General features: G+C 37.4%; 1 protein-coding gene and 1 long non-coding RNA gene across 2 annotated transcripts in view; one reads left to right on the plus strand and one right to left on the minus strand.

Annotated features, from left to right (window-relative positions):
• sat2a.1 (spermidine/spermine N1-acetyltransferase family member 2a, tandem duplicate 1) overlaps positions 1–14,549 on the plus strand; it is a 32,379-nt gene extending 17,830 nt beyond the window's left edge. The window contains exons 2-7 of the mRNA XM_079585589.1: positions 5,581–5,644; positions 6,176–6,227; positions 6,336–6,419; positions 13,607–13,708; positions 13,786–13,826; positions 13,964–14,549. Of these exons, the coding sequence (XP_079441715.1) occupies positions 5,581–5,644; positions 6,176–6,227; positions 6,336–6,419; positions 13,607–13,708; positions 13,786–13,826; positions 13,964–14,137 (517 nt within the window). The 3' untranslated portion in view covers positions 14,138–14,549. The remainder of the gene's footprint in view (positions 1–5,580; positions 5,645–6,175; positions 6,228–6,335; positions 6,420–13,606; positions 13,709–13,785; positions 13,827–13,963) is intronic.
• LOC306991402 lies at positions 259–1,805 on the minus strand. The gene is made up of 4 exons (XR_013796079.1): positions 1,450–1,805; positions 1,114–1,229; positions 971–1,014; positions 259–323 (listed from the first exon to the last, which is right to left on the minus strand). It is a non-coding gene; the product is annotated as an uncharacterized lncRNA (long non-coding RNA).
• Positions 14,550–18,725: the final 4,176 nt, after the last annotated feature.

The raw sequence follows: 18,725 nt of genomic DNA on the forward strand, positions 1-18,725 counted from the left end.
TGTACGACGTAGGAGTAGCATAAGCTTTGACGGCTCTCGCGGTTCAAACTAACAGGGCTAGGCAATAAATTCAAGCTCCTCCCACATTTCTCTTTATATGATTCTCTTTAATGATAATTTTTCTAAAAATCTCCGTGGAAAGAAAGTCAGATATACATCTGGGATGGCACGAGGGAGAAAAAAAGAGATCATTTATATTTTGGAGTGCATTGTGCCTTTAAAATTGACTACGGTTTTATAAACTGCAGTGGATACTTACTAGTGATGTACTTGTTTCTTGTTGGTGCCTGTTCTGCTCCGTAAACATTGTTCCAATGCTTGATCTTAAGAAAATGTAAAAAGTGTGTTAATGTGTGTTAACAGACTATTGATCTGGGTCACAGGACCATTTTTTATGTGTTCCTTAAGTGTTATATCTGGAGAACCCTTACTAACATTAACCATGGTTTTGCTACACTAACTAAATGGTAATAAATTATTGTAATCAATCCACCATAAAAACATGGTTACTACACTTTTACTATAATAAAAACCATGGTTAATTTAGCAAAGGACCCTAGGAACATGTCCTAAAAAGAACAGCTCATCCAAAAAATAGAGTTCTCTCGTTATTTAAGGCTACTCCATGATGTTCCAAAACTGTATGAATTTATTTTGTATAACCTTAATTAAGATATCTTGAGAAATGCATTCACTTTTTATTTTTTTATTTTTATAAAATGTGTTCCAATGTTTTGGGTTCCAGTGTTGTTTTATTCCCAACATTCTTGTGTTTCACAGAAGTAAGTCATACAGGTTTGAAAATAATTTCATTTTGAAAGGACATTTATGTTTGGGTCAGCTAGGCCCGTAAACTCATATCAAGAAGACAGGTAAAATACTGTCTGGAGGGTTTGGACCAGTGTGCCTTTGAGCATAGTTTATATGTTCTGCCTCTATTTCACGTGTATTTTACTATGACAATACTCACCAACTGAAGATTGTGTGGCTGGATAATATTTATTCTCAAAATTCCTGGATATGAGGGAAACACAGACATACAGCAATATTATTAGCTATTTGTATTTACTTACTAAAAGAGACATTTGCAAAAGCGTGCAAAATTTTACTCACCAGCTCAAAACATATTATGATGACACATCATTTTGACGGATCGGTAACGTTAGGCCGATATCCCGCGATCAACAATATTCAAAAGCCTAACGTCTGCATGTGGTTCGAGTTCCTCTCTGTATAAAGACACAATGTTCTCAGTTCACTCATTGCAAAGCTCCTATGCTGAGTTTTATTTTATTTATTTTATCAAAAACTAAGTTAGCTGACAACACATAGCCTGAAAAATTGACATAATATCGATATTGCTCTAATCGCATTTAACATTAGATTCTCAATTTAACACACTATATTTTGATAGCAGAATGTATTTTTATATAAAATAAAGTTATTTACCTTCCGCAGATTGCATTGCAATATGTCCGTTACACACGTTGTTAAAATTCGTTGTCCATTTACATCCCGCAACTCGCTCAAAATACAAATGTAACCGCACGATGCAAAATAATCCATGTTTTAAACAATGTAAAAGCCACAGAACCGAAGGAGGCCTACTGAAGATCCCGAGCAGCACACACACACACACACACTCACTCGCTCGCTCACTCACTCCAACAGACGAATATTCAAACTTGACCTGTAAAAGGCGCGCATAGCTGTCATTGGCCAGATTCCTGGATGACAGTCTGAATAACCAATCATGCTCAAAACAACTCGAAGAGACAGCCAATAATGTGGTAACATTGCAATTACAGGAAAAGATTACATGTTTTAAAAGAAAGAATATGAAAAAAATGTACACGTGCTATTTATTTAGTTGTATTTGTAAGCTGGCTTTTATATTTAATCAATTGGTTAAATGGTGTCTTCATTGCAGTGCATGATAAAAAAAATTACAATAACATACAAATAACATTAAAATAATAATAAATAACATAAATAATATATACCATATATAACAACATATATTTACCACTGCTCTGCCAAACAGCAATTTAAAAGAGCAAACATATTATATATTAAACAGAGCAAAGTAAACATTGCATATGTAGGCTATTCATATACAATTCGGTATACCTACCCACATGAAAAACTAATGGATTGGTATCATGGTGACATTAGAGTGACCCATAATGATCCTTTTGCACTTTAACAAAATATTGACCTTTCCTTAGAAACACTCTTATGCCTAATAATGTCAACTTGCTTTTCACCCTGTGTGGCACTGTTACACAACCTGTTGGTTTAGGGTTAATCCTCTGTCCAACGCAACACTTTGCTAACATTGGCATAATTCTATACAAGTTGCAACATACACCCTGGGTTTCACAGGCAAGGTTTAAGCCTAGTCCAGACTAAAATGCACGTTTGAGCTGTTTTACCTGAAAGCAACTTGCACTGACATATATTCAAATGTGTCAGTGCCATTGTCAAGATGCACACCAGTAATGTTTATTTTTTTCTTTCTAAGGCACATTTTTAAAAGCTAATTAAATGCACTAAGGCCTAATCCTGGCTTAATCTAAACTCTGTGAAACCGGGTCTGGGTTAGAAATTAACAGCATAGATAGACTCCAAGGTGTTGACTGCAGTGGTTAGGCCTTTAGCGTTGATGCATGATGAATAACTTCTCTCTGTGACAGTCTAATGTATTTTAGCAAAGAGTGTTTGTATGGATTGTCCCTAATTAAGCTAGAGCTATTGGTGCATTCAAGTCATGTCATAAAGATCGTATTTACAAGTTGAACGCCAACACAATGATGAGAATATGAGGAAGCTCAGGATTTTCTTTAACCCCGATCTTGAAGAGTTAGGGGTGTGTCAGAGAGAAACATTGTGGGATACCACTATACTTAGATATTCAGCAGTGACAATGAAGTAAGCTAATGCTTGCACAAAATATGATAGCATTATAATATAACAATATAATATGTGATGATAATGTTTACAGTGGCTTCATTAATTTAAAACATTAAAAAAAATTGTAAAAAAAAATTGGAGGACTTAAAAGCACCATATGTTCCATCGTGAACCCCGTTGGCCTGCTGTCTGACCAGCAAGCTCAATTTAACAATAATTGTGTAGTTTAATTACTAAATGTTACATTTAAAATGTTCTAGTTTTGTTAACAAGTCGCATTACAAGAACGTTTTATAAAAAACACTCATCATCTCAGGTCTCAGTGATATCCTCAAAACATTTTACAAACGTTGATTTGATAATGTTCCTCCTATGTTATTATGGAACATTGTGCCAATGTTTTACTGAGAATATTATATAATCTGTTATCTCAACAACATCCTCAAAACATCCTCAAAATGTTACATTTGAAATGTTCTAATTGTGTTAACTCGTCACATTAGAAGAACGTTTTATAAAGAACATTCAACATCTCATCTCTCAATGATATCCTCAAAACATTTTCCTAATGTGACAGAGAGAATGTTCTTCTTTTGTTTTTATGAAACATTGGGACAATATTATATTGAGATCATTGTACAAACTTTAACTTTAACAACATTCCCAAAATATACTCAAAATGTTCCAAGTAAAATGTTCTTCTTTTGTTATCATGAAACATTGGGACAATATTATATTGAGACCATTGTACAAACTTTAACTTTAATAACATTTCCAAAATATGCTCAAAATGTTCCAAGTAAAATGTTCTTATTTTGTTATCATGAAACATTGGGACAATGTTATATTGAGATCATTGTACAAACTTTAACTTTAACAACATTCCCAAAATATGCTCAAAATGTTGCAAGTAAAATGTTCTTCTTTTGTTATCATGAAACATTGGGACAATGTTATATTGAGATCATTGTACAAACTTTAACTTTAATAACATTCCCAAAATATGCTCAAAATGTTGCAAGTAAAATGTTCTTCTTTTGTTATCATGAAACATTGGGACAATGTTATATTGAGACCATTGTACAAACTTTAACTTTAATAACATTTCCAAAATATGCTCAAAATGTTCCAAGTAAAATGTTCTTATTTTGTTATCATGAAACATTGGGACAATGTTATATTGAGATCATTGTACAAACTTTAACTTTAACAACATTCCCAAAATATGCTCAAAATGTTGCAAGTAAAATGTTCTTCTTTTGTTATCATGAAACATTGGGACAATGTTATATTGAGACCATTGTACAAACTTTAACTTTAACAACATTCCCAAAATATGCTCAAAATGTTCCAAGTAGAATGTTCTAATTGTGTTAACTCGTCACATTAGAAGAACGTGTTATAAAGAACATTCAACATCTCATCTCTCAATGATATCCTCAAAACATTTTCCTAATGTGACAGAGAGAACGTTCTTCTTTTGTTATCATGAAACATTGGGACAATGTTATATTGAGATCATTGTACAAACTTTAACTTTAACAACATCCTCAAAACATCCTCAAAATGTTACATTTGAAATGTTCTAATTGTGTTAACTCGTCACATTAGAAGAACGTTTTATAAAGAACATTCAACATCTCATCTCTCAATGATATCCTCAAAACATATTACTAATGTGACAGAGAGAACGTTCTTCTTTTGTTATCATGAAACATTGGGACAATGTTATATTGAGATCATTGTACAAACTTTAACTTTAACAACATTCCCAAAATATGCTCAAAATGTTGCAAGTAAAATGTTCTTCTTTTGTTATCATGAAACATTGGGACAATGTTATATTGAGATCATTGTACAAACTTTAACTTTAATAACATTCCCAAAATATGCTCAAAATGTTGCAAGTAAAATGTTCTTCTTTTGTTATCATGAAACATTGGGACAATGTTATATTGAGACCATTGTACAAACTTTAACTTTAACAACATTCCCAAAATATGCTCAAAATGTTCCAAGTAGAATGTTCTAATTGTGTTAACTCGTCACATTAGAAGAACGTGTTATAAAGAACATTGAACATCTCATCTCTCAATGATATCCTCAAAACATTTTCCTAATGTGACAGAGAGAATGTTCTTCTTTTGTTATCATGAAACATTGGGGCAATGTTTTATTGAGATCATTGTACAACTTGTTACCTCAGAAATATTCCCAAAACATCCTTTGAATGTTGCAGTTAAAATGTTATATCTTAGTTTACATTTAACGTTATAGGAACATTTTTTAAAATGAGAAAACATCCTTAAAATATTCGTTAAACATTATATTCAAATGTTTTCTTCAGAACGTTAACCAAACTTGTAGGGAATGTTAGCCAAAGTTCTAAGAACGTTCCCTGCTAGCTGGGAATATATCTAGATATTTCTAATCATAAGTGTCTAATAATTTAACGGTTTATTTACAACAATAATTGTATAAATGGACAATAGTGATGATGACAGGACTATATTATATAAGTACATGCAGATGGCGCTGTTTCAGCAGCTCCGCGCCGCGTGAGAGTCTGAGCAACATAAACACATCTCTTCCGTTTCATAATATTCTACGTTGACAGCTAGGCTCTCAGATTCTGTTGTTCAGTGTTATTATTATTGTTGAACAGAGGATGGACTTCACAATCCGGGCCGCCACGCTCGAGGACTGCAAGGATATCTCGCGGATGATTCTGGTGAGTCGAAGCGCCCGCGTGTCAGCCTACGCGTCGCGTGCGTCTATTTCTGACGATTCTAGAACTTAAAAGAATTGGACACTCATCTGCCGCGTCACCGACAGCATGCGCAGTCTTTCATTGCCCTCCAAACTCCGTTGTTTAGTGTGTAACGTGCGTATAACGGCAGCAGTGTTGATGGCAGGTTTACAGTAAGCCACATGCATTTGTCACACTGTAATCTGACACTTTGTCGAGCGAGGAGGACGGCATTAGAAATGCTCGGGAACGTGCAGTAGCCTTCACCTGTCAGCCACGACTTTTGTGCGTTTTTAATGGTGGATATGAATGGCGTCATATTAATGATGATGAAAATCAGATCATATCGTGTCCGCTACAATAAGCAGGCCAGTGTCACGTCATGGAGTAAATGTAGGCTGCCTCATTATTAATAAATATATCAAATAATTATGCACTTTGCTGATGTCAGAAGAATAGTGAAAATTGGCCAAAAACATCAAGTAATATGTATTGTCGAATCCTTTTTACTAGGAACTGGCAGAGCATGAGAAAGTTTCAGACCAGATCAAGATTACACAAAGAGGTAGGCATGATTGTCACATCTCTCCAATACAAATACAATGATTTGTTTGGAATAATTCATACTGTGGATTGTTTGGAGCTGGGACCAATCATACAACTTTTACTGTAGATCTGGAGCAGGATGGATTCTCCAAAAACCCTTTTTTCCATGGAATAATTGCTGAAGTGCCAGAGCATTTTAAGTCCAGAGATGGTGAGAATAAAGAATCCAACCATACACAACAACAACCCTAATAACACTTCAGATAAAAACTGCTGTCCTTCTGTGTTGCTCTGCATTAGGATACACATTTGTTATTTAATCTGGGCATGTGTGTCATGTCTAGCCTGAGTGCATGGATGTTACATTCGCTTGTTGGCCATTGTATTCTCTGTTGCTTTAACCTCCCCAGAGTTACACATATATATTTTCTACAAGGGGTCATGACACAACATACATATAAGAGGTCTGTGTACCATTAAAACATATTGTAAGTTTCATGGCTTAAAACATCCTCCTCATTATAAACAAAGACGTTATTTAATAAAGCTCCAAAAATGTCTCATACACCTGGGAAATACACTATATTGCCAAAAGTATTGGGACAAATCATTGAATTCAGGTGGTCCAATCACTTCCATGGTCACAGTTGTATAAAATCAATTCAAGCGTGTACCGTGATAGGTTTCCACCTGTGCAATAAGTCCATTCGTGAAATTTTCTCACTACTAAATATTCCACGGTCAACTGTTAGTGGTATTATAATAACTGGGGCTGCACAATTAATTGCAATCTACATGAAATCGCACTTAAACCGATTTGGCTTATTATCACAATTATGAAATCACAAAGGCTGCGATTATTTTTTATGCGCAGCTCGTCGTTGATGTACAGCTCTGTAAACGCTGCTCCATTTGAAAGCACTGTGAGCTTGAGTCACTTATAACGTGCATTTGAAAAAGCAACACGCGTCAAACATCTTTCCAGACATAAGCATTTTTCAACCTCTTGTCCAACAAAAGACAACATTTAATAACATGCTTTTACTCCGCTGGGCGATATGGAGCAAAAAAATATATCTCGATATATTTTGTTATATCTCGATATACGATATATATCTCGATATCCCCCAAAAACTACTGCAAAAGCAAATATGCCAAATAAAAGCCTTTTTTTTTTGAAGTGCAAAGAGGTATGCAGTTCATGGAACAATGTGCTTCTGTGACATTTAAAAAAAAATCCCTGTATACAAAAATAATAATTTAACTGTAAAATAAAGGAAGAAATAATACATATTACCTTTTCATTCAAAAATAAAACGACTCAACTTAAGGTAGGCAGTGTAGGATTTCCAGCAGAAAATGTGTTAGTTAAGGTGGTGGGGTTTGTCAGAAATGTTTTTTTTTCTTTTTTTTTGTACCTCTATGAAATACCTTCAAGTTAGCCTACGTGTTGCCACCATACACATCAGCATAAATGCTCCTGATACAATTTTTTTAATAAACAAAATAATAAATTTGTTATTAAAGCATTAACATTCACAAACCACTGTTAATTTAACATATAAGCAAGCAGGCTGCGTGCATGGTTTGCCATGACTGAATGCGAGCAAAGTGTAATAATTCCTAAAAAGCTGACATCGCGATCTCATACATCTCTGTTATTATCATTGATGAATGCGCAATGAATCTTTCATAATGTCTACACTTTGTTTGTTATAATCAGAGGATTTGCCAGCATGCAGAATTCAGCACTGAACAAAAAGTCCGTTTTGAGCGGTGAGGAGTTTCTATCTTAAATGCTTCTGATTGGCCATTGCGTTCCAGAAATCAACACATATGTCTGTGATTGGCTACATCGCTCAACGCTGCAAACATGTTACAAATAGAAACTCTGGGCTGTAAATCATGTCTATTTTGTTTTAGTTGATCTTGTTGCTTTTCTGCAACAGATGAATAACAATTTATTCGTTTTTATGTTTTATTCATAGATATTTCTATTTAATCGTTTTATTCTCCCACAGCCCGCACACACCGAGTGAGTGCATTACCGCCCGCGCTCACACTCTGTCATCAAATCTAGTCCCGCGCCGCACGTCTCTAGATCGAGAGCCGAGGATAGCGGCGGGAAGTATCGGACTCGGGCAGAGAATCTAAGCTCTAAACAGGACAGAGTAACACGGCGGATATGGCTCATATACATTGTTTTGACGATGTTGTTAGGGGGCAGGCGTGTTGCTTAGGCGGCCGCCTTTAGCACAGCACAGAGAAGGCAAAGTGGCGAAATCAGAATTAAATAAACAATATATCGATATACGTCAAAATCCATATCGTGTTTAAAAAATATCTCGATATATTTTAAATATCGAGATATAGCCCACCCCTACTCCAAACTCACTTCATATCGACAGTTTCTGTGATATGATGTGGCTTCTTACACAAAATAAGGCAGTCGTGTGTTTATTAGTCATGTTTAATCAAAGCGTTTAAATCTTTATTTAGCTACAGCAATGATGCCTATAGGGATTTCCTCGAATGATGTGCTATCCTTCTGCTGTGGGGTATATTAAGTGTGTCTGCGTGAGAGCGCCCTCTGGTGATCAGATGGAGCAGCATTTACTACCGACCAGCTGCACTGCACTGACAAGCTGCACATAAAATAATCGCAGCCTTTGCCAAATCGCGTGCGGTTTCATTGTGATTAATCGTGCAGCCCTAATTATAACAGTGGAAGCAATTGGGAAAAGAAGCAACTCAGCCACAAAGTGGTAGGCCACGTAAAATCACAGAGCGGGTCAGCGCATGCTGAGGCGCACAGTGCGCAGAAGTCGCCAACTTTCTGTAGAGTCAACAGCTACAGACCTCCAAGCTTCGTGTGGCCTTCAGATTAGCTCAAGAACAGTGTGTAGAGAGCTTCATGGAATGGGTTTGCATGGCCAAGCAGCTGCATCCAAGCCTTACATCACCAAGTGCAGTGCAAAGCGTCGGATGCAGTGTGTAAAGCACGCCGCCACTGGACTCTAGAGCAGTGGAGACGTGTTCTCTGGAGTGACGAATCACGCTTCTCTGTCATCAATCTGATGGACGAGTATGGGTTTGGCGGTTGCGACAGAGAATGGTACTTGCCTGACTGCATTGTGCAAAGTGTAAAGTTTGGTGGAGGGGTTGTTTTTCAGGGTTGGGCTTGGCCCCTTAGTCAGTGAAAGTCTTAGTCTTTAAGGGATAGTTCACCCCAAACGTAATATTTTGTCATCATTTACTCGCCCTCAAGTTGTTAAGTGTGAGTAAATGATGACAGAATTTTCATTTTTGGGTGAACTATCCCTTTAATGCTTCAGCATACCAAGACATTTTGGACAATTTTATGGACACTGTTTAGACAACCGGTTGACGATGGCGCCTGTGTTTGGCTTTGCCGCGTCCCAGATACTTATTTTAATATGCCTTTTAATGCCACTATTCCTGTCCACAAAAGTATCAGCAACCTTGGTTTACGATCGGCAATTGCTAATGCGAATTAGAGTTGAAATGACCGGTTGTATGGGTATCGATGATCCACCTCCATTACCACCCTGTGTTCGTTTGTACATACCTGGTCACAATCTCACGCTGCACTGTGACGGGAGAAGAAAGTCAGCGTACCTGCCCAAGAAGCGTGGGAAACGGAGGAGGCGAGGGACCAGAGCAGGATTCCAGGTTAAGAATCGCTGCTTATGGAAATACTCCCTTGCTGACTGGACGGACTGCCTGCTTGTGGATTGTAATCCTTTACTTTTCTACCAACCGGGCTTTGCCTGGCCTTGGATCCCCGAAAGAGCATCCTATTTACGGCCAGTGTTTCCAGATGTGTCCGGTGGATTGCTGAAGAGACACCCACCTCTTCCCCACCTTGTCTGGGCCCGTCGTGGACTGTCTGCGCTTAGGACTATCGAGTGCACATCATCTGCCATTTCTGAAGACTCAGTCATTTCTTCTGTGAATGTGTGCTTGTTAAATGCCCGTTCTGTCACGAATAAGGCGCATATCTTGAATGATCTGATTGTAAGGCAAAATCTGGACTTTCTATTACTTACAGAAACTTGGCAACGCAACGCGGAATTTATTCATTTAAATGAGTTGTGTCCTGTTGGCTGCTCTTATATTGGATCCCCTCGTCTTTCTGGCCGCGGTGGAGGTCTTGCCATGGTATGGAGAGATAGCTACCACTGCCAACTGGTGAGCGTGGAAACTTTTTCCTCTTTTGAACTTCAAATCACGAGAATTGGTCGGATAAAGCCGTTCTACTGCATCCTCATTTATCGTCCGCCTGGTCCTGCTGGGCAGTTCTTATCAGAGTTTACGGACTTCATGTCATCCGTTATTAACTTTGAAAAATTATTAATGGTTGGGGATTTTAATTTTCACACTGAAGTTTCTGATAATCATGCTGCAAAAGAGTTTCTTAGTATTACGGATTCACATAATCTAAAGCAGCATGTTCATGTACCCACACATACTGGTGGTCATACATTAGATCTGGTTTTTACTTTAGGTTTGGATGTTGATGCATTATGTTGTGAAGATATGTCGATTAGTGACCATAAGTGCATCTTTTTTAATCTTTCTACTATTGCAGACCCGCCTTGTCAGAATCGTCTGATAAAATCACGCATTATTACGCAAACAACTGTTGAGCAATTTAGCTCTCGATTTGACTGTGATTTTAAGTTGATGGGTTGTAAAAACGATGTTGAGATCTTAATGCAATCTTTTAATAATGTCTGCTCTTCCGTTTTGGAAGAAGTGGCCCCTTTAAAGATAAAGACAAAACCCATCTGTAACACCACGCCTTGGATGACGGAAGAAGTGCGTTGTTTTAGGAGGAGGTGCCGTACCATCGAACGCATGTGGAAATCAACTGGGCTTGAAGTGCACCGCCTGTATCTTAAGGAACTTATGCAGGATTTTAACGATTTAGTTGCGAAATGCAGGGCTGTCTATTTTTCTAATCTAATCTCCTCCTCTAAGCGTAACCCTAAGATATTATTTGATACCATACATAATATTGTATCACCCCCAGCAGCTGTGACAACAATTGATCCTCAAAATGATTGTGATAGACTGATGTCCTTTTTTATTGATAAGGTGCAGTCTATTAGATTAAATATTCTGCATGGACCACACTTTATTGTCGATGATATTCGTTCAGCTAGGCCGATTACCATTGAGTCTTTTAAACCAATCACTCTCTCAGATTTGCTAAATTTGATTAATAAAATGAATATATCCTCTTGTCCACATGATATTATACCATCTTCATTATTCTTAAAAGTACTCCCTGCAATTGGTACTAGTATAGTGGATATTATCAATTGTTCACTGGCCTCGGGCTGTGTTCCGTCTTATTTTAAACATGCCACTATTCATCCTATAATAAAAAAGCCTAATTTGGATCCAGCTGTTTTAAAGAACTATCGGCCAATTTCAAAGTTGCCATTGCTGTCTAAAATTCTAGAGAAGGTTGTTGCTAATCAACTCACTGCTGTATTAGAGAACTTGGAATTGTATGATAAATTTCAGTCAGGATTTAGGAAGAGACACTCGACTGAGACCGTTTTACTGAGAGTTAATAACGACCTTCAAGTGGCATCGGATGCAGGCCTATGTTCAGTGTTGGTACTTTTGGATCTGAGTTCTGCCTTTGATACTGTGGATCAGAATATTATGATTATGAGATTGCGTGAGTGGGTCGGCGTGTCAGGAGTGGCACTAGATTGGTTTAGCTCATATCTTACAGATAGAAGTTTTGACGTATCTATTGGTGGTTTTAATTCTGCCTCATCACCCTTGCTTTGTGGTGTTCCACAGGGTTCTGTGTTGGGCCCAATATTGTTTATTTTATACTTGTTGCCTCTGGGTCAGATCATTATACGATCATTTTTACGCAGATGACATTCAGCTTCACTTTACCTTCCGGCGAAATGAGTCATCCAAACTTTCGAGGCTTTTAGATTGTATAGACGTCATAAACAGCTGGATGGCCGAGAGTTTTTTGCAGCTGAATCCAGATAAGGATTTAATTGTAGCACCAGACAATGCTATACCTCTGATTATACAGGACATTGGACCTTTGGCATCTGCTGTGCGGCCTTGTCTAAGGAACCTTGGGATTATATTTGATAAATCCTTATCTTTTGAAACCCACATTAAAACCTTGACCAAATCTTGTTTTTTTCATTTACGTAACATTAGTAAATTGAGGTCTGTGGTCTCTCAGTCGGAACTGGAGATGCTCATTCATGCTTTTATTTCATCCCGTATTGATTATTGTAACTCACTTTTTTCTTCCCTCAATAAATCCGTTCTTCATCGACTACAATCCATTCAAAATTCAGCTGCTAGGTTACTCACCCGATCAAATAGGCGCACCCACATCACCCCAATACTCTGTTCCCTTCATTGGCTTCCTGTAACATACAGGATCCAATTCAAAATTCTCGCCATAACATATCGAGCCTTATATGGCAAGGCCCCTTCTTATCTTGCGGATCTAATTCATTTTCATTCACCTCTCCGGTCCCTCAGATCCAAAAATCAAAATCTGCTAGCTACGCCACAAACTCGCCTAAAGACAGGTGGGGATAGAGCTTTTGATCGTATACATTAAAGTTTAAGTGATTGTAAAGTCAGGGGTCCCAAAACTTTTGGCAATATAGTGTATATTTTTCATATGATTGGCTCCAGAGCACAACATCGATGATCGTATACATCATCGCACTATAGGCCACGCCCACTATCGTTCAGTTGGTTAACGGCTAGCATTTGCCTACATTGGATGTGAGCATCGCGTCACATCAAAAGCAAAACCATTATAATCACTGACGCTGTCAACACTAGATACAGTATTCAGATGCGCGTTCACTTCCTGACACTCGAGTCTGTCGACAACAGGACTATGAAAGAGTGAAAGAACTTTCGCTTGGCACTTTAAACCGTTTTAACAGCTTGTTTGTGTCTCTGTACAGACTTCAGAAGGATCCAGGCGTAGAAAAAAAAGTGTATAGTTAATTTTAATGGGGTCCTGGATCTCGTCAGAGGATAATGTTTGTTCGGAGCATTTGACTGCAGAATAACAAAAGAGGCTCAGTGTAATGGAGAGATCGCAAAGACACTTTTGTTGAAAGTTGAAGCAGCAACTGTATTTAATCTGACAGTAGATGCATCGCAAGTTAGAATAGGAAACGATTGAATTACCAAGCGAAATGTTCTCATGTGAAGGGGGAAAGCAATAAAGGAATACATCACTGCTATTGTGATGACTAAGTATGTTTTGCAACTTGATATTGTTAGTTCACAGTGTTGTTTCTGACTTTTATGTTTGCATTTTAGCCATCAAGCTGACAGAAAAGATTCTCTTTACAGGTCATACCAAGGTCGGTTACTCACTGTACTTCTACACGTACAGCTCATGGAAAGGCCGGGCTGTGTACATGGAGGATCTGTACGTGATGCCAGAGTTCAGAGGTGAGGAAACGACACCGTGCTTTCGTTTATTTGAATGTAACATAAACCGATTAATGAATTTCTGTGCGTATTTCCAGGGAAAGGCATTGGCAAGTCTCTGATGGCCAAAGTTTCCCAGGTGAGGGGAGTTTATTTACACTAGATAAATACAGCATGTGCAGCCGGTCAGAAGAAGCTGTTGAATCTGTTGTGATTTAGAAAGCTGTTTGTTAACTGTGCACAAGTTGACATGTTTGTGTTTATGATCACCCTCAGCTCGGTCTGGCTGCTGGTTGCACTCAGCTGAATTTCACTGTGCTGGACTGGAACAAGTCATCTCTTGACTTCTACCGAAAGCAGGGCTGCTGGGATGTGACCGCCGACCTCGGCTATCACTGTATGCGCTGTGAGGGCGATGCCCTTGAACACTTGGCACAGGGGAACCCTTAGATTTTTAATGATTCCCCTGTCAACCTTAGACCAGAGCCACAAGTAACAAGTTGTTTGATAAGCACAGGAAGAGAGTAATCTGTCAGTTAAAATGGGTAAAATGAAGTAACCATGCTATATACATTTTCTATGTAGACAAGTGTTGCAGAGAACAACAGCCATCAGATGCTGCATATTTATGTTAAAATGCACATGCATTATAGTGTCAAGTGACACCGATTCATTTTACACATTTAAACAGTGAAGACTGGCCTAACCAAAGATTCAGAAGTGCACTGTTGTGTTATTGCAAAATCACATGTATTGTGCATATTATGACATTATCATTTTTCTGCCAGTGGAAAGAGTGGAAGTGTAATGTAAGGTACTGATACCTTTAGATGTTCTATTTAAACAGCCATTTTAGTATTTAGCCATATATGTGTCATTTTATTTGTACATTTGAATACGTGTTTGCTTAAACACATAGCTCACAAATCCACCTTATCTGAAAATATACACAAGTGATGTTCTAAAACTGTGTTGCAATATATGGAAAATTGATTGGTACATAAGTCACAGCCACCTAGAAGATGAAGATGTGTCCGTTTACGTTTTACCTGCTCAGTTATGAGCCACACACTTTTCTCATCTAACATTTGATAACTGCCACCAGGCATTTGCAGTCATACATTTTTCAATCATTATTTTTGTGCAATTTTTTTAGAAACCGGATGTTTTTATGTTTATTGCCAAAAGGTCTTTGGCAAGAAAATCTCATGGTGTTACTGAATACAACACAAAAATTAATACCTCAGTCTATACATTTAGTTAAATGACCTGCTAGAACTGTTATTTTGTAGCACTTAACTATAGCTGCTGTATCCAATGTACTGTAGATTAACTCTGATATATATATATATATATATATATATATATATATATATATTATGATTAGTCGTGCAGTTTTCTTCAACACTAATCTATAGGCTATCACACTGTTTGGTTTAAACCCATGAAGCAGCAAAAAAAAAAAAATCCACACAAACGCACTTTCATTGATGACTGAAAGAACATAATGCCATCAAAGTTCACTTTTAAACGAATGACCATAAGATAAATTGTAGCTGAGAGGAGGATGCACATTTGGCCTGTAGATCACTACATTTCTAAGCTGCTCAAACGCCAACATGTTGCAGTTTCCACACCTTAACCAACAGCGACATCAAGTGTTCACCCCGAGAAGTGATTAACGATTTACCACATTTAGGACTTTACCAGAGCACTTCACTGAGGAATTCAAGTAGTATTTCAATGTTCATAACAATTGTGAAGTACATATGTTCCTTTGTTTAATCCATTAAAATCGCTTAGCGAATTAAATAAGTAAAACACTGTGAATCAGACGCAGACTGTGATTTGCTAATTTTCTGACTCATAATAATCAAACTCATTGCCAGGAAACAACCTGTTGTTTATGTCTTATTATGAGAAGGGAGAATGGAAAGCAGAACTACACACATCTTTACATTATTGACGTTTACGTTTAGACACGATGATTAGACTGCACTAATCATTTTAGAGACCAAATTTTCATAAAAATAACAACAGATTTTAAGAAATAGCCTATTCAACATATTACATTTACAATTAAAAGATTACCCAGCTCAAGCTAACAATTTACATGTTATTTTAAGTTAATATACATGCTAATATTTTAATAACCACTGCTAATGAAATAGCACACACATAAAATGATACCATGGTCTGGGTGAATACTCGATTCTGATTAGGCTGCAGGGTGTCCATTAAAAAGTGATGTAGGAGTTCTAAAACGGTTAGATTTCGATTGTAAAACGAATTAAAATATAAACTAATGTTTTAAAAATGTGTTATTTGGCAAGTGAACATGGTATAAACGGGTTAATGCCCTTTAAGGAGTCCATTGGTATTAATGGACTGGCATTAACCCTTACTTAATTTATAGCCCTACTATAGCCTATCACATAGCTTTTATTGATCTTATGATTTCCTTCAGGTTACATAAAGAATCCAAAATGTGTATTGGTGGAGTATTTTTATACGAAATAGATAAAGCCTGATATGTTGTCTACTGTCAGGGGCAGTTTAAATTGTTTTGATTTTTTGTTGAAGAGTTACGGTAACATGAATACAGCTTGGTGGCGACACAGCCTTTTTAAAAGGGTTAAACAATAAAAGATCATACTGGCATATGCAAAAAATAAATAAACATTTTACAATTAAATTAATGAATGAGGCATTTATATAGTGCTTTCATATGTACTACTGTACACTCAATGCGCTTTACAATCCACTCAGGGGATCTCTCCTCATCCACCACCATTACATTTTGGCAATTTTCGGAGTAGCTAGCAATAGCGGGCCAGCTTTGAAAACAGGAGAACCCACACTCTCTTCAAAGCCACGCGTCCTTCAAAACACATGAACGAGTACAGCAGAGTCTGCAAAGCATCGAGAGATGAGAGACGGTGTTAAATTATCTCATGTTTCAAAGAACATAACCTTACAATAATAATGAACATAACTAAAAGAGCACTGACCTGTATCACCGGACTGCTTTTCCCATAAACCCATAAATTCGAGTCACGAACTGCTCTGAGTATAACATCGCGGGTTTCCATCTCTTCCAAATTACAGTAGTTATGGCGTGAATGCATGCATAAGCTTGTTGTTTTGGTTCAGGAGGAACTATGGCTGCGTCCCAATTCAAAGGCAAATATTTCTGTGTATAATAAAGAATATAAACTATATATAATCGCATCTTAGTAAGATATAAGTCAACATTTGAACAGCTTTAACATTTTTTATTTATTTTTACATATGTATCATTAGATATTTGAGTAAGCTGAAACCCAGTACTTACGTTTAAAAGTGTAATTCTGCAATTTCCTTGGTGTACAATGAATTCTGGGATAGGAAAGGAAGGATCCACAGGAAACGAAATACGCATTTGGAGGAGCCTTCAAACTGGGACCACCTTCGTCGAGCCACGGTGATCACATTTGAAACGCTGGTTTAGAAAAACATTTTACCTCTTCTGAAATTGTTTAACATCGTGTGAAAACTTTATAACCGTCTTGGCTATTTTCTTTTTACATTTTAATGTGGGAGGAAAAAACACTGTGTATGTGAAAATATTTTTCATAAAAAAGCAACCACAGATTGCAGTGTTTGACCTCAAAACCTTGTTTCAAATGTAAAGATTTCAGAAAACACATTTTAGCTACCCTTTCTGATAACACTTTACAATGCCTGAATACTTTGCCTAAAATACAATGCCTAAAGTTTTTGTTTTTAAGGATCTTCATCACTTTAAAGTTGAATGTGAAAGTGTTACTTGTGTGTGAAAAACTCTATTTAACTTGTTTTACTCTTCTTCTGTAACATCTTAAAATGTATTAATGCTAAGCCTTTGTGTTTTAACGGTATACAGAGTTTCTTAATGTCTTTAAATGTAGGCTAGGCTATGTGATTGTGCAGGAAAAACTTTTTTCAAATGTAGGCAAAATTATTAAACATTGACTTTTTTGTCTTTAACGTTTTGAATGATGTATGTGAAGGAATACACTCCATAACTTGTTATATATTTCTTCTGTAACATCTCAAAATGAATGCATGCCTTCTTGTGTGATTAATGTTAATGTGTTAATGTTATGTGATTGTAGCCATTAGCCATTACAGAGGTGTAGCGAGAAGAGGAAAAAGATCCCCCAACATCTCACCAGGACGCTGAGCCCCATGTCTATACTGCCCCCAATGACTATGGTAGGACCTCGTCCATACTGCAAAGATAACTCGTGCCTTGTCGGCTGAACCCCAGTCGAGGCGGGCTCGGCCTGCCCACTGAAAGTCAATGGTGCCGCTGCATGGTCCATCTTCGGCTACTGATACAGTATGTCTCATGAAGCCCAGTAACTGGCGGAAGGGATTTGGGCAAGGCTACCTCATAAGCTTGCAAATATGAAGGGATCTGACTAGCTTTGGTTTGCATTTGAGCAGGATGTGCAGTGGTATCTGGAGAATAACGTGGTGTCTGTGGCTCCATGTCACCGTAGTGGCAATAGCATCCGGCTCGAAGGACCAAATGTAAAGGACTCTATTTTCTGAAGTAGGTGGAAGGCTAGTCCACTATGGCACTCCGGCAAGAGTTGTGACAGGAGACAGAAGATCGTTTAACTGTTTATCTCTTCAGGATGTGTCAATTTACAGATCCAGCATTATACAGCCATTAGCCACAACAGAAAATGAGATTTAGTCTGAAATAAACAATAAATATATCAGAATCTGTCTCAATACAGTAAACATAAAGATTCACCTCAGTATACATCATCTATACGTGTTAATATTGTCCACAGCGTGGTAAATGGCGCTAAACATATGCATGTGAATTACACTGTGCATCACTCGCCTCCAAACACATTAATCACGATATGAACAGAGTAACAACAATTGGATATACAGCTGCGACATGAAAGTGTTAATATATCACAATATAACTTATATATAAATTACTTAAATTTAACTTACAGCGGTGGCGGTCGAAGAAGCTGCAGAGCCTCAGATGGCG

Source organism: Phoxinus phoxinus (genome assembly GCF_949152265.1).
Source record: "Phoxinus phoxinus genome assembly, chromosome: 2".
In the NCBI taxonomy this organism is placed as follows: domain Eukaryota; kingdom Metazoa; phylum Chordata; class Actinopteri; order Cypriniformes; family Leuciscidae; genus Phoxinus; species Phoxinus phoxinus.